Source organism: Callorhinus ursinus, unplaced genomic scaffold (assembly GCF_003265705.2).
Source record: "Callorhinus ursinus isolate GAN/ISIS: 27379988/994484 unplaced genomic scaffold, GSC_fseal_2.0 scaffold39, whole genome shotgun sequence".
NCBI lineage: Eukaryota > Metazoa > Chordata > Mammalia > Carnivora > Otariidae > Callorhinus > Callorhinus ursinus.
Genome location: NW_027397101.1, coordinates 19,017,306 through 19,039,796, shown reverse-complemented (window position 1 = coordinate 19,039,796; position 22,491 = coordinate 19,017,306). Strand labels below are relative to the sequence as shown.

Below are 22,491 nucleotides of genomic sequence, written 5' to 3'. Positions count from 1 at the left end.
TTTTGGTCCCGAGGAGCCGGGGGAACTCTGCAGGCTCCGACTTGGAGAGCGAGGGCGACCCTGGGCGCGTGTGTAAATCAGTCACCTGAGCGCAGAGGGGCCGCGGCGAGGGCGCGCGCGGGCGGGCGGGCGGGGAGAGGCGGAGGCGGCGAGAGCGGCGGCCCGGAGGAAATCGGGAGGGGGAGGGAAAGAAAGGCCGAGACAGAAGGAGCGAGAGGCGGCCGAGGGGCTGGTCCAGGCGCGGCCGCTAAGAGGAGACCAAGAGGCGGGGGCTGCACTTGACAACCAGCATGCCGAGATGGTAAGAAGTTTCCACCCTCCTTTCCTTTTTATTCTAGACTTCGTCAGACGTGAGCCCCGTGCCCGCGCGCCCCTGGGGCCGCCCGGGGGCTGTGTTTTTCTCAAGTCCGGCGGCGTGAGGTGGAGGGGGGCGCTGAGGAGGGCGGGCAGGAGAGGAGAACCCCAGCCCAACCTGGCCCCTGCCGTGCTCCCGAAATTTCCCCCCAACTTGGCCCAAGTTTGCGAGGAGAGCTCGGGGTGGGAGGGGTGTGTGTGTGTGTGTCTGTGTGTGTGTGTGAGGGGCTCGGGAAGTTCGCCCCCTCTCGCGGCGGGCGAGGAAAGGTGAGCGCGGCCGGCGAGCGAGAGGCTCCAGGGAGTTGGGACGGGCTGGGGTGGATGGGGTGGAGGGGAGGCGGGGGATGAATGGAGCGCTGGAGGGAACTCGGGGCGGAGAGCAAAGCGTTTTGGACAACGGTAACTTTTAAAACTTGCCCGCGAGTGAGGGCCGGGCGGCTGGGCGTGGGCGCCTGGGCGCGCTGGTGCGCCGCGCGGCGGGGACACAGCCGCCGGGTCCCGGCACCTTGGCGTTTCCCCTCCCCTCTCCTTCGCGTTCGGCAACCCTCCCTTTGTAAATGAAAACGTAGGAAGTGCTCCTGGAGGCTTTATGAAGAATGTGCAAAACGTAGGGTAGGAAAGTAAACCCGAGAGAGACGGAGATTTTTTGAGGTGCAATTTTAAAGGAGCCCATTTGTTCTACTTACACTTTGACTGCAGGGTGGCATTTGTGGCCCGGGGAGGGGACAGAATTAAAAAAAAAAAAAAAGGAAAAAAGAAAAGTGAATGAAATCCCATATGTAGTGAGGCTAAATAAGAAAAGGTGCAAGGGCAAGTGGTGGAGGAGATGGGAAGGCGAGATTCGAGCCCAGCTCCTCTCCTCGGAGCGGCTTCTCCGCAGCGAGGCAGCGTGCAGTGAGTTCTCCTGGTGATGAGCGCTCTGTCCGCTTTCGGGGAAGTGATTTGTTAGAAATGGGGTTGGACCACTCCCTTCCCTTTAGTTTGCTTCCACCCAGAGCTGCTATTGTTACCCCCACTTGGGGATCTGATCTACCGTTCTGCATGTAGATGGACTATGTAGGAAAAAGGGAGATAGCGGGTTGGCGTTTTTTTCCTCTTCCCTTCCCCCTAATGTGACATCTCTTGTTTCAGTGATCAAAGTCACAACTGGAGTGTAGGAGATGCGACTGTCAGATGTAGGCACGCGCGCGCTCACACACACACACACACACACACACACACACACACACACACACACAAGTAGCATGCGCCCAAGACTGTGGTTACAGTAACGCTGACAGAAATTAAAGTGGTTTTGAAAGCAGCGTGCGATTTATAGTGGTTCCCATTTACCCTAGAGTCAAGCTGTTGTAAAGCTGATGTACGAAAGATAACATAAAATAATCCTGTGTACCCAGGATTAAAGTGGCAGAAAGTGGCCTGCCTTACTATTTTTTATGTACTTCGTGGACAGTTGCAGTGGTTGGAACCTGTTTTTTAAGTGGAGGCGTCAAAGCAAAATATTAAAGATATGTTTAGTGCTTGAGTTTTTTCTTCTAGCGACATCTTACCTAAGAACACTGTAAAGCCGGTTGTAGGTATTTTTTCTTCCCTTTCCCCCAGCCTACATTCTATTTGTCTACACATCTATTCCCAGATACTAATCATTTTGAAAAGTGGCTAACCCCATTTGTTATCCACTGCTTTGTATTCTGCAGTTTCAGACGTTAACTGTGCACACACATACATGTTTTAACTGGAGGAATTTATTTCTGGCACTGTTATTTAGTGTGTCTGATTTGAAGACGTAGTCAGGAGTAGTGAGACCTCATACAAGTTAATAGAACTTCCTTTTTACCCTTTGGACTTACACACACACAAAATCCCTTGTGAACCTTTATAGAGTATCTGTGTTTTATGTTATATTTGTAGCTGTTTCATTTAAACTCCTCAGCCTTAATGAAGTTCTTAGTTGTAGCTACTCTTTCTGTTCCGGGAGAGCAGAGTATTTAAAATCCAGATTGCTAATCACTCTACCAAAGTACAAGAGTATCTTCACCTGAGGGAAATAATACTGAACCTGAATGTGAACTCTGTTTGAGTATCTTGTGAGAAACGTCTGAAACTGTCTTTTCTTCCCCCTTGAGAATATTAAGTTCGGTGGTGTTTGCATGTAAAACTTTGAACAAGAACCAACCAACCTCCTGTGATATTTAAAAATAAATATTAGGAAAATGTTAAGAGCAGTTATACATTTCCCAATGCCTAATTTTTTTTTTCTTCTACCTGAAATGTAAGAGATCTGTCAGGCAGGGATATGTGATTACAAAAAGAAGCAGACAAAAGCAGAGCTGACTATTGCTATATTAAAATGTAAGTGTTACAGTTTGAATTTTCAAGTGAGAGTTTTTGAGTTCAGTGCTTTACATAACATTTTGTCCTAATCTTGCTTGCTGTCAGGGATGTTTCATGGTTGTGCAATTGCTGCAGTCAAGAATGCCAATTTGCATTCCAGGAGTGTCATTTGATTACTTTTATCTGCACAGCTCCAAGACCGGCCCAGACCTCTCGTTTCATCTTGCCATGTCACGAGTCAATGCTGTGTCGTCTTTTCAAAAATCTGCCTGATTTAGACAAGAAAGAAAAGTACTTTCATGTTGCAGCCGCAGTCCCCTGCTAACTTGTCAGCAGCAGGATATGATTCACTTGGGCCCAGAAGAATGGAACAGAGAGGCGGGTTAGGCGGTTCAATAAAACCCACGGACAGGTAGTGTGTGACATCCCCAGAGAGCCACAGTTAATGAAGAACAGGTCTGCTTAGTTCTCCACACGCTGACCTGGTGCTGTCCCCACAGTTTTCTCATTTGATCTTTCCCAGCAAATTGATCTTCTCTTGTATTTTTTTGCCTTCCAAGTTAGTCCTTGTGGGACTGAAATTAGCAGAGCAACTTAAGTTGGATAATACAGCTGTTCAGAAAAGAAGAAATTGGACACTGGCTCAAAAAGGGGCGGGGGTTGGGGGTGGAGGGAGCTATTCTTTTTGTTGTTCCTGGGAATATTTCTTATATTAAGGGAGACCAGAATAGGTGATGACTTGAAGTTAGTGGTTCCCTGTATTTTTCATTTTATAGTTAAGGTTCAGTACCATTGTAAATATTAAGTATGTGAAAGATGGCTCTTGTGCGTGTGAGGAGTTCAATTTAGCATTTTTTTTTTTTTTTTTTTTGCAATTTAGCTTTTTTCGTATTCATTTCTTTGAAATGATTTGCCCTTTGACTATGGGGCTTTTTATGGCTGTATTAAGACTAAATATCAATGGTGTACTTCGACTATATTATTTATAGTCTTCTAAATAACTGCAATCCTAAAATATCCAATACTGAAATGCAGAAAAGATTAAACAATTAAGATCATTACCGGTGTTGTGTGTGTAAATACTTGGTATGTGTAAATGTTTTCTGCAGTTACCATCAGCATCATTTGTTTTAGGGAAACTCCACAGATACGCTGTTAATAATTAAAAAATAAATTTCAAGATTCTGTATTTAAATGTAGGTTTTTAGAACTGAGACCAGATCCCATGTTTGAATTTCTGTATTCTATATATGTTTATTTGTTTTTTGAGATGAAAATTAATTTTAAGTAGCTTGGTAAATCTAAATTGGGGTGCATGGGTAGTTTAAACAGGTTAAAGTTTCACTCTAGAATATTCTATATAAAGCTTAGGTTGGAAGCAATTAATAGATTAAGTGAATGTGGATATAAGGAGCAGTGCTTTCTGAATTCCTCTGCAGATGGTCTCATTTACCATCTACATCCTTGCAAGAAACAGTTGAAAACATTTCTTGTGGAAGGGGAGCAGCCTCAAATCTTTTCTGTTGGATGGGAATTACATGGGATCATTGGTTAGTAAACTCCTCTCTGAAGAGCTAGAGGGAGCCTTATGATTTTATTAGATATACTTAAGGTTAAAAAAAAATCACTGGCAATCAGAATGTTGTAGGATAGGAGTAGATAATGAATACTCGCTTAATGTTTAGGCTTGAAGGTGCTATAGGGGTTTTTTTTGTTTGTGTTTTTTTTTTAAGCTGTGACAAAAGCAACAATGGAACTTTCTACAAGAACAGTTAAGTAGTCAGCTAAGAAATCTAGGGTTCTACCTTTTATGTGATTTGAAGATCAAGCAAAATGCAACCAAATACACTTTAAATCTGATCTGGTTTGCTAAATAATGTTTGTTGTTTTGCCAACTGAAGGAGTTCTGTAAGGAGGCCATCTTCAAAGTTCTAAAAAAAGTAACTTCCTACCAAATCACTGAAGAGGGGAATACCTTCTTTCAGTTCAGTAAGGACAACCTCCTTTCTGTAAATAATGGTTTTGAAGTAGTTCTACATACAACTGCCGTACCCTGGAGAGAAAACTCCTTTAGAATAAATGCTTCGTTTATAAGCATAAAGTAGTAAACCATTTATAAAGCTGATATATTATGAATCAGTAAGTTAAATTTAAAGAAATAGAACTTAAGTGGTATTAAATTCAATATTTGTTGTTTAATTTCACAGTAGTTTAGCAGTCTTTCCACTAAAATTTGTATTATGTTTACATTAAAGAGTCATTGATCATAATTGCTCTTTAATATTTATATACTAGTTTTTTGTAGCATTACTTTGGACAAACTTATTTACCATTTAAAGTAAATAACATAATCCAGTGAGATAAACTACCCAGATTTGTCTTTTTTTCATCTTTCACACAGTAACTCTCATTATGTTGCTAGCCAATAAAAGTCTTTATTTGTTGCTTATTAGAACCCTCAGTACACTCAAGACTTCAGCTATAATTTAATTTGGCTGTTCAAAGAGGCTCCCTTGTTTTAAAACTTGTTCTCAGTATGCTTTTACCATTTATTGTGAACCTATATCCTAACTCATGCATATGCATAGGATGATTTTACAGATAATCATTTTTTAAGGTAATGCCATAGCAGAGTCATAACTTATTTAAAAAAAATCGATACCTAAGAATGTGTTTTTTTTTTTTGGCTTTATTTTTGCCTTGACATTCTGGAACGTTTTTTTTCTTGGTGGTTTAAATGGTTTTGCTATTATAATTTTAAAATCAGTTCCTCAAGGTATACGACCTTCCCTTAAGGTATAGTGAGAAGGACACTAAAAAAAAATTTAAAAAATTCAGTAATTAAGAATGTTAGCTGAGGACATTTTACTTTTACAGTCACTTGAAATTACGAAAAGTTTCCCTTGTACTTCACACATTGCTAGCATGATAAATTCAGTTTCCTTATAGTAAGCTACTGGGAAGTTTTGCAATGAATGGAAGATGGCTGGAGAGTTCTGGTGATATTTGTAACAAATCATGTTCACCGAAAACTAGGACTTTAAACTCTTAGATGAGTATCAGGAATCCTTCCACGAGGAAGGCCGAATGTGGAACTGCTAAATGAGTCATCGCATGTATATCTTACCAGTGGGAATCACATCAAACCAGCTCTCTAGATACAGTATTTAATAGTTGTCAAAATGTACAGTATTGTCTTGGAACTTGTGGTTCATGAGTTCATAGTTCCAGCTTTTTTGTGTTTAGTACAAAGATGTAACAACCCACACAAAACATTTTTCTCTTATTATGACCTTACATTTGCCAAAGTGCCCCATGCTGAAATTCCTTTTCAGTATCCTTTTTTTTTTTTTTAGTCTAAAGCCAGACGTGTACCCAGACACAAAAGCCTCTGTGTATAGCAAGCTGTTTTAAATATTGTGACTCCACGATGTGCTGTCCTTTCTCTGCTTGAGCCAAGGATCTCTGCTCAGTGTCTGTGGATTACCAAGCTCCTTCTTTATTGTACCTCTTGTCAACTATTCCTATTCATTTAACCTTTCATTAGTGTCTGTGCAGCTTCACTGTCTAGAAATGCAACGAAAACCCGAAAGGCCCCACTGTCACAGTTATTAGATTTCTCGGTCACATCCCAGCAACCATAAAGAAGTAAGAGTCGACACTATTGTCGTGCGTGCTGCTGTCCCGGGGTGCAGCTCTTCTGTGCACGTCAAGGACATGTGCCACATGTTGATATGCATCCCAGGGATAAATGCCCAACATGGGGGATAGGCTGATGCTGGCAGTAATGAGCTTTGTAGGAGTTATTGCAAAGACCAACAGTTTGTGAAGGAATTTTGCTTAACAGGCCAAGGAGATAGACAGAGTTGAGGGCTGCCAAGATTTGCCTGTGCTGGAGCTTGTCAGTCACATTGTTTTCATCTAAACTTCATTTGAGGGGAAAATTGAATACGTTTGACAGCAATGAAAAGTCTTATTTTCATTTTTTAATCTTTCAGAGGACAAAAGATATTTCTGGTGACTAGTATATTAGAACTAAGTATTTTTTATACTGACTGAATTGTATGAATGGATCTATTAGCAGTTTATCTTCTTACATATCTAGAAGAAACATTTCATAGATGTATATGTTTTGAAATCTGTATAAAAATATTGTAGCCTATTAATTTTTCTATGCTACAAAATGCAGTTGCTTTGTTGTCTTAATGTAAAGGAAAAACAGGATGAATATCATTTTCAAGTCATAATAAAGACAAATAATTGCAGATTTTGCACTGGAAAATATTACATTGACAGAAGATTCATAGAATTACTTTTTAAGAATTTTCAAAACATTTAAATAGAAAATAGCAAATTATAATACTTCATCTCTCTTTGCCAAAAGTTCATTTTTTTTAAGCAAGGAAAATCTATGTTACCAAAGCTGAATAAAACAATTTTGTCTTTCTCATTTAAATAATTTTTGTCAGTTTACCAAACTCTTTGGGACTCTCCAGTAACTTTGCAAATATATTATCACCAAATCCCTGTAAAGTTACAGTTTTTTACTTGACCCAACCTTTTTTAGCCAAGGCTAACTTTTTAATAGTTGTATTTAAAACTTTCTCTTTTCATGATGTCTTATGAATGTATTAATTGGCTTAGTTATCCTTGTTTCAGGGAAGAGAGATGAGCTCTTTTTCCACACTCCTTCCCTCAGATAGGATGCATTCTTCCAGGGAAAAATATATATTCAGTAATTGACAGCTAAGTGCCCAGCCGGGGCACATTCCGGTCTCTTGCTCATTGGGTGGAAATTCTGTATACGTTATATGTAAATGAATCTGTCTTGATCATCTGAGGTGACCTGGTAGCCTTCTCACAGACGAGGCAAGGGTATATTAACTTTCCCTAACAGTTCTGTTTCCATTCATTATGGTTTGTGTTGGGTGAAGTAGAAGAGGAAAGAGGGACTTGTTAAGGCTATAATGTCAGCCATACCTCCCCCCACTCAAAACACACCCTTGGAAGTAGGCCAGAGCTACATGGTAATTAAAGAGAAAATACATGGCAGTAGCTACTCTCTATTGCAACCCTGTGCCTAGTCTTCATCCAGTCAGTATCTCAGGACAGGGAGGTACCGCACCATTATCCACTCTAGGTTAGAATAGCCCTGGGACTGGGTTCCAAGACAGGCCCCATTCTGTTCCACCCAGGTTTGAAAGCCTGCACTTCGTCATTTGTAAATCAAGTGAGTTTGGTAATTTCGAAGTTATTTTTGAGTTGGAATATTTTATATTTGATGTGATAGTACTATATAATCATAGCGGATTACTATTTTTAATAGGTGTATTGAGATGTAATAAACCAAACAATTCACCTGTTAAAAATATCCAATTAATATTTTATGGATATTGCACTTTTTATTTATCCATTCATCCAGGGATACACCTTTTGGTTCTTATTATGAATAATGCAGCTGTTAACATTTGTGTACAAGTGTTTCATTTTCATTTTTGTCAGATATATACCTAGGAGTAGAATTGCTAAGTCATATGGCAACCGTCTTTAACTTTTGAGGAACTGCCCCATCATTTTCCGAAGCAGCTGCTTGCTTTTTTTACCTTTCTACTAGCGGATGTGTGAGTTTTCTAATCTCTCCACATCCTCCCAAATTTGTTACGGTCTTTTAATTTTAACCATCCTGGTGGGTGTGAAGTGGTTTTGATTTGCATTTCCCTGATGGCTTATGGTGTTGAGCATCTTTTCATGTGCTTATTGGCCATTGGTAGATCTCTATATAACAGAAATGTCTCTTAGATACTTTACCCATTTTTCACTTAGGTTATTTGTCTTTTCATTGTTGAGTTATAAGAGCTTTTTATATATTCTGGACAGAAGTCCTTTATTAGATACAAAATTTACAAATATTTACTCTCTGTGGGTTGTCTTGATTTTTTTTGATGGTGTCCTCTGAAGCACAGACACATTAAATTTTGATGAAGTCAAACTTATTTTTTCTTTTGTCATTTGTGTTTTTGGGTGTGCTAAGGAACACTGTCTAACCCAAGGTCATAAAGATTTACCATTGTTTTCTTCTAAGAATATAATAGTTTGAACTCGTATACTTAGGTCTTTATTTGGATTAACTTTTGTGTATAATATAAAGTAGGGATCCAGCTTCATTCTTTTGAATGTGGATATCCAGTTGTTCCCAGGACCATTTGTAGAAAAGAGAATTCTTAACTCCATTGAATTATCATGGCACATTTGTGGAAAATTATTTGACTGTAGATATAAGGGCTTATTTCTAGATTCTCCATTTTGTTCCATTGATAAGTGTGTCTATCCTTTGCAAATACCACACTGCCAAAATTACTGTAGCTTTACATTAAGTTTGCAACTGATAAATGTGAGTCTCCCAACTTTGTCCTTCTTTTTCAAATTATTTCACTATTCTTGGTTCCTTAGTTTATTAAAAAATTTGTGTGTGTGTGTTAAAAAGCATATAACATAAAATTGAACAACTTCAACATTGTTAAATGTATGGTATAGAGAGTATTGTTAACTGCATCTTCTTGTGCAGTACATTTTTAGAACTTTGTCATCTTGCAGAGCTGAAACTCTATTACCTGTTGAACAACTCCCATTTTCCCCTCTCTTCACAGCCCTTGGCAATCACCATTTCGCTTTCTAAGAGTGTCACTACTTTAAATACGTCGTATGAAAAATAAATAAATAAATAAATACTTCATATGAGTAGAATCATGCAGTGTTTTCCTGTAATGGTCTTATTTCATTTAACATAATGTCCTGAGGTTCATCCAGTATTATAGCACATGACAGGATTTTCTTCTTTTTTAAGATTGAATAATATTTCATGGGCTACTGGGTGGCTCATTGGGTTAAGCATCTGCCTTTGGCTCAGGTAATGATCTCAGGGTCCTGGGATCAAGCCCTCTGTCAGGCTCACTGCTCAGTGGGGAGTCTTCTTCTCCCTCTCCCTCTGCCCCTCCCCTGCTTGTGCTGCATGCTTCAAATAAATCTTTTTTAAAAATATTGAATAATATTTCATTGTGTGTACATTTTCTTTACCCATTCATCTGTTGATGGACATTTAGGTTGAGTCCACCTCTTGGCTATTGTGAATAATAAATGCTGCAGTGAACATGGATGTGCAGATAACTCTGCAAGATTGTGCTTTCAGTTCTTTTGGGTATATACCCAGGAATGGGGTTGCTGGATCATATAGTAATTCTATTTTTAATTTTTTGAAGAACCTTCATAGTATTTTCCATAGCTGCTGCCCTAGTTTACATTCCCACCAACAGTGCACAAAATTTCAGTTTTTCCATATTTTTGCCAACATTTTGCTAACTTGTTATTTTTTCTTTCTTTTTTTTTTTTTTTTTAAAGATTTTTATTTATTTATTTGACGGAGAGACACAGAGAGGGAACACAAGCAGGGGGAGTGGGAGATGGAGAAGCAGGCTTCCCGCTGAGCAGGGAGCCCGATGCTGGGCTCGATCCCAGGACCCTGGGGTCATGACCTGAGCTGAAGGCAGACGCTTAACAACTGAGCCACCCAGTCACCCCTTTATCTTTTTTTTTTTTTTAATAGTGACCCTTCCACAGGTGTGAGGTGGTATCTCTTTGTGGTTTTGATTTGTATTTCCCTGGTCATTAGTGTTGTTGAGCATCATTTCATATGCTTCTTGGCCATTTTAGTATAAGAGAAATGTCTATTGAAGTCCTTTGCCCATTTTTAAATCATGATTTTGTTGTTGAGTTTTAGGAGTTCCTTCTATATTCTGCATATTAATCTCTTCTCAGAAATGCGGTTTGCAAATGTTTTTGTCTATTCAATATGTTGTTTTTTCACTCTGTTGATTACTTCCTTTGCATACATAAGTTTTTTAAGTTTGATGTAGTTCCATTTGTCTGTTCTTTTGTTGCCCTTAGCAGTTACCTTTAAAACTCAGATTTATCTTTTCCTCAGAAGTGTAAAGACTACATTAAGAGAGTACATCTACTGTACGGGTAAAGAACTCTTGGTGGTACTTAGGGGATAAGAAATGTGCCATTTAGTAGATAAAAGATGATAACTCTTAGTTGCCTGTGTGACACCCTGGTTTGACTTTGATGTTTCTTAATTATCATTGAGTTTAAAAGTATGCTAGGTGTTCTGTATGATAAGAGGGACACTTCATGCCCTAGGGTGGACTTAAGTACCTAGAGATAATTGTTTTGGGTTTTATAAATACCTCAGAAAAGAAAAAAATTGAGAAAATTTGCCTTTCTAGACATTCTGTCGTAATCAACAGTCCTTAAAGCTGAAAACTGTTGTATGATCTCAAACCCAAACTAACTGGTCCAGTTAAGTTTTAAATAAATACCATGTTCAAATCTGGCATGGCTCATTTGGAAACAGCTTGTTTTGAAAGTTTACATGGCAAATATTGTAATTAACATACCTCATAGTTGAATTAGAAGAACTTGAAAACAAATGAAAGGTAAACTAATTTGGAGGCAGCGATGTTGTATCATTGTTGAATTAAAAAAAAAAAACAACTGTTCCCTTAAAGTTCTAATTTTCTCTTTACTCATGCCATTAAAGACCTGTATTTATGTCCATCTAAGTAATTGCTTTTCTGGTATTCTAATGGGCTGTTCTTACTTAACTGCATCGTCTATTTTTGGCCTTTTCCCAGTTATTTTGGATAAAAGTTTCATAATTCATTCAGTATCAACTTAATTAGATGGTTAACTGATCAAATATATATGGGGAGAGTATGTACTTTTATTCCCCTTATCAGTGCTTTACATATATAAATAGTAAGTAGCTGATTTAAAATTGTATCTCCTATTTTGAGGATTTACTTTTTTTCCTTGTGAAAATTCTGTAGAGGATTTAAAATCATTTATAAAGATAGGCATGGTAGAAAATTTTATAGTTACCAGACAGATTTTTGGTTATATAAACATTTCATTGTATTAAATGACACATTTTGTTAATGTTGAACAAAAAGTTAATGCTACTTTTGGAATGACAAAATCGTGTTCTTGCTGTCTTTCATGGTTTGGGGACATTAAAAAGGTAATTAACTGGAACAATACAGACATAGAAAGAAAGTCACTCAGTTTTCTGTCCTGTGGTATCTAATCTCCCTGTAATACACATTTCACTCTCTAGTGGATTAGGGAAGTTTATTCTGTCAACATGTACATATGCTAACCAGTATGCTTCTGGAAGTACAATGTGATAGTTCAGATTCTCCTCTCATTCAGAGTGGTGATTGGAAACACAACATTATATGTGTTTGAATTGATTTTTGGTAGGTTAACATATTAACTTCAGAGTGCATTAACTCTAAGTGATATTAAAAAATAAACATTTTATAAACCTAGAAATTCTGCCAGGTGTTGAGCTATATTTTTCACCCTATGAGTGTACCATGTAAAAAGTATTTTCACATAAAGGACTTATGTCTGTCCATTGGTCTTTCAGCTTCACTACGCCCATGAACAGCAACCAGTCACTGACAAGACATTTTTGTGTACAGAGGACAGTGATCATTAGATCTAATGGAGTGAGTGAGTGTGTGTGTGTGAGAGAGAGAGATCCATGAGGAACCGACAGTTTGCAACTTCCTTGTTGGGGAGGGAGAATACAGAATAGTATGGTTTATTGAAATTTGGGGGGGGACTGTAGGGATTGGTTTACTGTTATAGTGTCATAGTGTAGTAAGTAATACCTGGTATGTTGTTTTTTGTAGTTTCGGGTATATGTGTGGATGGCATAGATGAATATTAAGTGTATTGCTGAATGTTTTACTAATGTCAAATTGTATTTCTGAAATACATATAAACCAGAGTAATCTGTTAACAGTAAACAATAAATGTTTGCTTACTGTATGTAAAATAACTGGTTGCAGATGTGTATGAATTGATAAAAATAAAAAGATGTTTTAAAAAATTGCAGGTTTTTATATTCATGCTGTACATTTGGCATAGGCATGAGAGTTCTAGTTGTCTTCATTTTCCAAGGTCGATACGACTTTTAATTATTTTCTAATCCAATAATTTAATAGGCAGTTGCATTTCTGTGATATACATGACACTCGATTAGGTGCTGTAGGTATTACAGATGAAGTAGAAGCTATAACCCTAACATTAAGGGGCATGAAGTTCACGTGCAGGAACATGTTCATTATCTTAGCATGAGTGTAGTCCAGGGTCTGCCTCTCGTCTTTGTATGCTTAGAGATCTAATTTTATCTATATGCCTTTGCAAGAGATCTGTCCTTCATGGGCTCATTCAGGATGTTCACTGACAGAGGGATGGAGAATAGATACACACATGCATGCATACACACATGCTGTGTGACCATGTGTGTATCTGCATACCAAATTAGTTGAAATACTCATATACTCATATTGGCATGCTTAGCACATTCTTTCCTTCACAGGCAAATTTAAGTAGGGAGTGAAATTATAATCCAAACGTTGCTCATTGCTACTTTATGAGTTTGGGATTTGAGCAGAGAATATTAGGGATGCAGGTGGAGGGCGTAAGGACCTCTTCTCGCTTCAGAGAAAGCCTTTCTAGTAGCCTCTATGGTTATAGTGCACACATTGGATTCCTGTCTCCTGGACTGTGTTTGGAGCAGCATTGGTAAAATTTACTCCTCTCGCTTTTTTTCTTCTTCCTATTCCCCTTTTAATTGACAAATTCTTTTTCCCTAAATATGTTAATATTCTCAAGCAGATATTAGTCAACTATCTTGGGAGCTACTTGTTAAGGTGACTTTGCATCTGCTGGGTTTTTATGGATCTAATGCAGATGGCAATCTCATTTCATTTTTAAATTTCTTGGGAGATACCTTACATGTAATGTGTTTTGTATATGAGAATGGAGGGAGGCCATAAGATAAGATAGCAGTTTTCTGGGGGAAAAGAGATGTATGTTGTTGTTAAAAAATAGTAAAGCTTTGAGACAAGTTAAATACGTGGTAGAGAAAGTTTCTGTTGTTAAATACCTTATAGAGAGAGATTTAGATCTGAGATTGGCCTTCTATATATAGGTGGAATAAACTGCAGTAAAGATGTGTATATTTACAGAGATTTAATCTCTGCATCTACTTACTATGTGATAGAAAAAATTTTCAATTACTTCGGGCTTCTCTTTTATATTATACAATTAGGGTCAAGATAAGATTTTAAAGATTCTTAATGTGTCATACTGTGTGATGCTCAACAACATTTCTTTATATTGTATTATTTTATGGATGCCAAAAGGACTCAAAAGCTAATGTTATACCTTTAACTTTTTTTTTTAAAGATTGTATTTATTTGAGAGAGAGAATGAGAGATAGAGAGCACGAGAGGGAAGAGGGTCAGAGGGAGAAGCAGACTCCCCGCTGAGCAGGAAGCCCGATGCGGGACTCGATCCCAGGACTCCAGGATCATGACCTGAGCCGAAGGCAGTCGCTTAACCAACTGAGCCACCCAGGCGCCCCTACCTTTAACTTTATTAGTTGATTCCAGTAACTTCCCAGTTTGTTCCCCACCCCCTTTGTTTTTTACTTTAGTCTTTTGTTCTGTTTAAAACCCTTCCATATCAATTAGATTCCAACTAAAGAGAAAAATTTGTTAAGGGAAGAGGGGGTAGAAGAATGAGGCACTGAACATCCCCTGGATGCCAGCCAGATAGATGTTGGTGGACTAGGGAATAACCTGTTGTGGTTTCTTTAGATCTAGTCTGACTTTTATACTTACATCCCTATTTTCAGTCTGCAGTCTGTAAGTTTCATAGCAGTCATGGTACAATTGTGTAATGTGGGAATGTTCTGATTTAAAATTGCAGGACTTAATACATTCCAAATTTTAAATTTGAAAAGGTGTCAGAAGTAAAAACAAAGTGGGAGTGATGATGGAGAGAATGGAGGAATTACACAGGAAATGTTGGACACTGATAGATAGAAAAATACATCAAAAAACAAAGGGCCTGTTAAAATGAGTGGCATGAGACTTGTTTTTATGTGCTGCTCCAATACCTGTGTTCACCATATTTTTTTAAAGATTTATTCATTTTATGGAGAGAAAGAGAATGCAAACAGAGGGAGGGGCAGATGGAGAGAACAGACTCCTGCTCAGGGCTCCATCTCACAAACCTGAGATCCTGACTTGAGCCGAAACCGAGTCAGACGCTTAACTCACTGAGCCACCCAGGTGCTCCCACCATTTTTTTCCCCAGCATCTATTAGGGTTTCTGCCTCTTGTGTTCCTCATCTGCTAGGCAAGACCTGTTAGATCTGTCTCCCAGTTACCACCCATTTACTACTTCTGCTGCCATTACCCAGGTCCATAGCACCATCATCTTTTACCTGATGTGCTCTAGTGTCCTTTAACTGGTCAGGTGCTTCCACTCTTGCCTCCTGCTCCCTACACTCAGACCACTCTTGACAGAGAAATTACTTCCTGTCTCAGAACCTTCCAGTGATCACACCTGAAGGCTAATCAAACTCTATTGTAACTGAAAAGCTTATGTAAGATGAGAGAGATCCCTACCTAAGTTTCCATCACTATTTTCTATCACTGTTCACTCTGCTCCTATCATACTGACCTAGCTTTTTACTGAACATGCCAAATTTGTACCTACCTCAGGCCTTTGCACATGTTTTTCCATTTGCCTGGAATGCTCTTCTCCCACCTTCTTTGCATGGATTCCTTCCTCATTTCATTTAGGTCTCTCAAGTGTCACTCCTTCAAAGAGCACTGCCTGACAATTTTCTTCCCCCTGCTGTCTCCACATTGTATGTTTCTCTGACCTTTTACTCTGCTGTGTTGATAGCATTTGTCACCGTTTGAAAATACATATATTTGTTTATATGTAGTTTATTATTATCTCTCCCCTCCCTGCTGGATACCAAGCTGCATGAGAACTGGGACCTTTGCTTGTCTTGTTAATTTCTCAATTTCCCCTACCTGTAGCAATGCCTATTGTGGGAAACATTCAACAGATTTTTTTTATACATTCATTCACTCACATTCACAAACATTCTTTATCAATTTTTATCAGGTCTTAGTTATTCTGTGGAGCGTTATTTGTGGCATCTGCTGTTGCAGTTTTCTGAACTGCTTATTGGAACGATAGTTTCTATGCATGTAAACATTCCCAACAATTTTGCAAAAATTGTCCTATAAGATATGAGAAAAATATATTCGAAATTTTATTTATCTCATTCTTCCTTTTTCTGTGTGTTTTAACAGTGTACATGATGTCTTAATTTAGTAGACACGTAAGGGATATATTGTGCAATCAAAAAAAACAGACTCTGACTTGAGCCTGATCTGGACAAGCATGGCTAACTTTGTTTAAAGCAAATTGTAACTCTGTAGTCAGGCTATTTCATAGATTTTGTGCTTTTGAATACCAATAGGGTGGTGATACCACTGGTGAGAGTGTGTAAAATCTTTCTCATTATTCAGAAAATCACTCACGTCTAATGTTGGGTTGAGAGTGAGACATTATATATGAAATTCAGCATACATGTGCGTATGAATATATATTCCCTAATATTCCAACCTCTAATGGAGTTTTTAACTCTCGTGAGTTTAAGTGTGCTTGTTCTAGGGCGCTTTGTATCTATACTAACTTTTATGTGGAGGTATGTGAGCTATTTTTTCCTCATCTTGAATAATTTAGGCTTTTTAATGAAGCTGAACCTGGATACTTTGGTTTTCTGTGACTTCAGTTTTTTTAAACATCTTTATTGAGATAACAATTTACACACCATATGATTTACCCCTGTGACTAAGCTTTACACTTCCATTTTGTAATTACATGCAATTTTGAAGACACACTTTTGAAGGAAGTCTAGTTAGGTCTTCATTGTACTACCTTCTTTTTTTTATTTTTTTTAAAACTATTTATTTATTTGACACAGAGAGAGGGAGATAGAGAGAGCACAAGCGGGGGAGCGGCAGGCAGGCAGAAGGAGAGGGAGAAGCAGGCTCCCTGCTGAGCAAGGAGCCCGATGCGGGACTCGATCCCAGGACCCTGGGATCATGACCTGAGCCGAAGGCAGCTGCCTAACCGACTGAGCCACCCAGGAGCCCCTGTACTACCTTCTTAAGTTAAATGAAGGTTTATAACATTTGAAGCACTTGTTAATAAAATATTTGAAAGGATTCATAAACTTGAGTGAAGCATTGAAGTAAATAATATACTAGTAAACTAAGGAAACTTGAAAACCATAAATAAATGGATACAACCTAAATATTATTCTTTATGAAATAGTTGCCTTAGCTTAAAATGGTGTCACAACTTAAAATGTTTTTAGAGCTGTCCATTTGACATTGGCTTTGGACAGCCTGTATCTTAATTCTTCTATTATATCTTTAGTACTGGCAAATTTTTAATGAAATAAATTTTGATTTTTCTAAATCATCCAAACAAAAGTTAAGCCTGATGAACATGTTGGGTGGATAAATCCAGATGAATCCATTTTGGGTAAGAAAAAAAAATGAGCACAATTGATTTTTCTTATATAGTTTATAAATTGGCTCTGGAAGTAGTTACAAATGAAGAATTCCAGAACCGTTTTGAACACTAGTAGTGTTATTGGAAAAGTGCAGTGTCCTGAGGTGACAATAGAAACATTGATTTTTTTTTCCCCCTACCGGTAGTGGACCGTCTTTAAATCCATAGAAACTCATTTGGCTATATAAGAATTGGTGTGAGACTTTATGCATATATAGAGTCATGCATACATACATGCATGCTTATCAACATCTTCCCACCTACCAAATTTTGTTAGTATTTTGTACTCTTAAGTAATTCTGCTTCATATGGCAAGTACCTAATAAATTCTACTTCAGGATAAATCTTGTGGAATTTCAGTAAAATTATTCTAAGTTATGGCCTGAGAAGGCCCCTGAAGGCAAGGGATACCAAGAAAAATTTTGACTAAGATGTGATTTATATAGAGTTCTTTGGCTACAAATTAGAGTGATTGTCACATAGCTTGTATATTTAGTGCAGCAAATCTGTGTGTGTCAGGCATAAATAAATAGGGACAATAGAAAGAAAGCTAGTGAAGTACAAATTTGTGCACATAAACTTTTTAAGGCAGTCTTATCCATATCTATATGACAGGAGTCAAAGGGGAAAGTCGGTGCTCAAGAGGAACAGGATTTTCTTTCATTTTTTCGTTCTTAAAGATTTGTTTTTGAATTCCTATAAGTTGTGGTTCACGGTAAGCCCAGTATCTTTATGATGACTTCTGGTTATCAATTAAGAAAAGTGTTAGTTAATGCCTTCTTGGAAAAATCTGTGTTGAATTTCTTTTCAATTCCTCTTCTGTCCTCCTCATCATAAAATGCTAATTTTGCATGGGATCTGTAGATCTTGGCAAAATCTTGTCATTAAAAATAATAGAAGCCTGGGTGGCTCAGTTGGTTAAGCGACTGCCTTCAGCTCAGGTCATGATCCTGGAGTCCCAGGATCGAGTCCCGCATCAGGCTCCCTGCTCGGCAGGGAGTCTACGTCTCCCTCTGACCCTATCCCCTCTCATGTGCTCTCTGTCTCTCATTCTCTCCCTCAAATAAATAAATAAAATCTTTAAAAAAAAATAATAGAAGCAATTTTGAAAATTCAGTCTATCTTGTGAAGATGTACCCTATCTAGAAAGTTTATAGATATTTTTTTCAGGAATGATAGTTCAAGAAATAAGAAGGAATGGAATAAATTCAACTCCAGAAAAATTAATTCTAGATCTTTTTCTTCATTCCTCCAGGGTACTCTGAGACTGGAACTTTCTGATTTGAAGGAAATTTAACACCGACATTTGTGTTGGAAGTAAACATTAGGGTCAACTTCTCCTGTGTTAACTGTAATCAGCTAGGTGTTTCCTTTTAAACAAATCCAAAAATTTTGTACATAATTAGTATGTTAGGCTTCTTACAGGGTGCTGTGAGGGTAGAGAGGCCCTGTCGCAGGCCCTGTTATATGGTGGAAGGCTGTGCACTCAAAGCGTAAGTGTGTCATTTACACTGTCTTTGGAGGGACCACGTGTGCTGTCTTCACGGACCATTTGGCCCATGAGATGGGATTTGTCATAATTCATTGTCATGTATTGTAAACCCTGTGGGAGTATAAGGTCTAGCTGCTTTACCTTGGATGGGTTCTGAATGTTTTTATCTTGTTCCAGGGTGGATTATTACACTTGAGAATGCACTTAATTACAAGCTTTATGTTTTCCAACACCCATTCACAATACCTCCTCTTCACTCTACCTGACTTCATTGATGGTATTTCATGTGCAGATTGAGGACGGTATATGACTCGGAAGATGGAAGCTCTCCAGCTTGAAGTCTACTTCCATTTTTCAGTGTCTTTTCTTCACCTTGATATTTTGGACCTTTCTATTTAAAACTTTTGTTTTGGGGTTACTTTTCTCAGGAAAAGAAGTTTGTATTTGATAACATACTAAGGAAAAACGGTACCACTTACTGATATTGGGTATTTCTGAGAATACCATAAAAGACTGAATTTTGTTGTGTTTTTAGAAGTTACTGCATCATAGGGGTTTTTTTAATTTTTATTTTTTATAGATTTTATTTGAGAGAGAGAGAATGAGTGAGAGAGAGTGCACATGAGAGAGGGGAGGGTCAGAGGGAGAAGCAGACTCCCTGCTGAGCAGGGAGCCTGATGCGGGACTCGATCCCGGGACTCCAGGATCATGACCTGAGCCGAAGGCAGTCGCTTAACCAACTGAGCCACCCAGGCATCCCAGGTTTTATTTTATTTTTTTAAAGATTTATTTATTTGAGAGAGAGAGCATGCATGCAAGCATGGGGAGGGGCAGAGGGAGAATCTCAAGCAGACTCCCCACTGAGTGCAGAGCCCCACACTGGCTCTCTCACGATCCTGAGATCATGACCTGAGCCGAAATCAAGAGTCAGATGCTTAACCCAGTGAGCCACCGAGGCGCCCCAGGTTTTATTTTAATAAAGTCTTTGAATCTGTGCCTAAACTGAGGTCTTTCCTTAGAAAACGATATTTTAGAATATTTTTTGTTATAGTCCTTTGAGATTAAACATAGTAGGATCTTATGGAATTTCAATTTTTTATGCATATATGTAATCTGTGTCTTCAATTTCCTGAATTTGCCCCTCAGCTGAGCTTAATCACACTTTATTGTAATAAACTGTTTATACATCTACCACATATATTGCTCTGTAGGTTATCAGGTATATTATTTTGATCTTTTCATTTTTCTGTGTTTATCAAGGAATAAATGATCCTAAGTAGAGGTTGGATTTATTTAATAGTTTCATATTTTAATTTTTTTCCAATGTGATTGAGAAATAATTGATACACATCACTGTATAAGTTTAAGGTGTAAAGTATGATGGTTTGATTTATATATATTGTGATTTGATTACCACAGTAGGGTTAGTTAACATTCAGCATCTCATATAGATATGATAAAAAGAAAAGAAAAAATTTCTCCTGTGATGAGAACCCTCTTAAAAATGTTTTAATTTTTAAAGCTTAGTTCAAAGATTATGGTTTTGAGGTATCTTGGTGGTATATCTCAGACAAACTTTTAATTGTCAAAGTTAAATTATATTGCCTTGTATATTCTGCTTTTAGAATTTAGTGTTTTATACCCATGACTAGAACTATCAAATTTTCTAAATGTTGGTCAACATGCAGCCTTTTTTGGGGGAAGGTGATTCTTTTTTACCAAATGAACTTTATAAAGTCAACTTCCTTAATTTAAATGTAGGTGCAATGAAAGCCTCAGGGTGGTTTTTTTTTTTCCTTGAAAAACCTTTAAAGAGATGTTTAAACAAATCAAAATATGCTATAACTTAAAAGTAATAATTTGATGTGGCAAGTTTTAAATTAAAAAAAAAAACCACACACACACACACACACACACACAGACACACACACATATGCTGTATAACCTTTCTTTGAGTCTTTGGTTTAAGTCCTCTGTCATATAATGCCAAAAACTTTGTTCTGAGCTGCGTGTGTGTTGAAACATGTATGCCTGTCCTAGTGTCATAACTAATTATATCTCTTGTATGCTTACTTCTAGTAATTGGAAAGTAGACCTACCGCAGCATACTATTTAACATTTAGTTTTATCTTCAGGACCTGCTGTAGAAATCGAGTTTTCCACCATGTAGCAGCTTGACATTGTAAACAGATATTACCATTTTAAATATATCCTCCACTTTGTATTTTGCAGAAAGAGTGTACTTTGGGAGGAAAAATTTCAGGGGTTCTTCAAGGTGCATGTGTTTACCAGCAATTACACACTAATACCGTTTTGACTGAGATATTTCCAATCTATGAATTGGAAATTGATGGTCTGGTGTTGTGGTAGCAAAATTTTACAGGATTTATTTTTACCAAAAGTTTGTCAGAAGAGTTTAGCTTGTGGCAGAACTTCTGGTGCTGTGGTCATTTAATCTTCATGGATTGTTCTAAAATAACATGGGGCAAATTCTATGAAAATGCATCAGGTAGAATTTTCATAGACTAACTTAAAAATCCTGTCTCGGCCATGCTTGTGACTGGAGCCACAAAAGTTTCTTGTATGCACCAGCGTGTATGAAAATATGTGGTCCTTGTCCATGCCTGCTGAAAGAGGACTTTCCCAGTCTTCAGTCTCTGAGCCTTAGCCTTGTCGCAATTAAAGTCTTAGGACTGGGAGCAGTTAATGCTGGTGATAGATCGTGGTATTTAGCATTGTGTTGTGTTCCACGGTGATCTAGTTCTGCAGACTTACAGGATTCTAGTCAGAACTTGGGAAAGAATATACCGAAGAATTTTTGGCAAATATTTTTTAAAGCAAGAAATACAGTGACTTTTTTTTTTTTTTTTTTTTTTTACTAATGAGCAAGTCTTTCTGGCTTTGCTTAAAGAATAGTAAAAGGATTGTGCACTTCTGTTATTGATAACTGTTTAAAATTTAACACTGAAAATGCTGGATTTTCTGTTCTCTTATTAAGTGAAAATATTCCTTGCTTTAATGTTTTCTTCTTTTCATTCTTTCATTATAGTTAAAAATAAATCTCAGTTTTGTTTCAAGCTTATTTTTATACTGAATTAGTTTTTATAGACTCTGTGTTGTTTTTTTCATACGGTAACTGAAGTATGCAAAGGCATTGAACTTGAACGTTGTGTGTTCTGAAATGTGAGGCTTCGATTCTTGGTGTAATTTCTCTATTTTGAAAACTGAATTCCCAGTGTATCAGTATATCTAATCAGTATATCATGACCTGTTCGATTAAAAAATTAGATGGCCTAAGCCATCTAAATTTGAAGACTGGCTGTAAAAGCCATGTGTTAAATAATGAAAGTATCCTTGCATTTTTTAAATGTTCATTCCTCTTAACACTTTTTGTGGTGTCAATCAAATTGGTGTATTTGGCTTTAAGAATAACTGATGACAGAAATCTGAATTTGCAGTTGATGGGCCACATAAGAGAAAGGGTAATTTAAAAAGGTCCTGGCAGTAGGAGAGAAGGTTGGCCTGCAACCGGACTGATAGGAACACCTTCCCACTCATCAGTTGACTGTGAAATACTAAAGAGTGGAAGATGTTAAGGCTTGTCTGGGTTCTGAACCTCGGGTTTCTGCCACCTCCACAGGGTGTTTGGAAATCTTGGGAGTCATTTTTGTTCTTCACAGATGATCGGATTGGGATGCCTCCTGCTATTTAGTAGGCCAAGGATACCTCAGTTCTGATGGCAGAATAATTTACACACAATGATGAGTTGTTCTGCCCCCAGTGTTAAT

General features: G+C 37.8%; 1 protein-coding gene across 6 annotated transcripts in view; it reads left to right on the top strand.

The window, feature by feature from the left end:
• Positions 1-179: 179 nt before the first annotated feature.
• The window catches only part of BNC2 (basonuclin zinc finger protein 2), a 421,054-nt gene continuing 398,742 nt past the window's right edge, over positions 180-22,491 (top strand). For all 6 annotated transcript variants that reach the window (XM_073880836.1, XM_073880834.1, XM_025887884.2 and 3 more), the window contains exon 1: positions 180-301. In XM_073880836.1, coding sequence (XP_073736937.1) covers positions 299-301 — 3 coding nt within the window. In that variant the 5' untranslated portion in view covers positions 180-298. The remainder of the gene's footprint in view (positions 302-22,491) is intronic.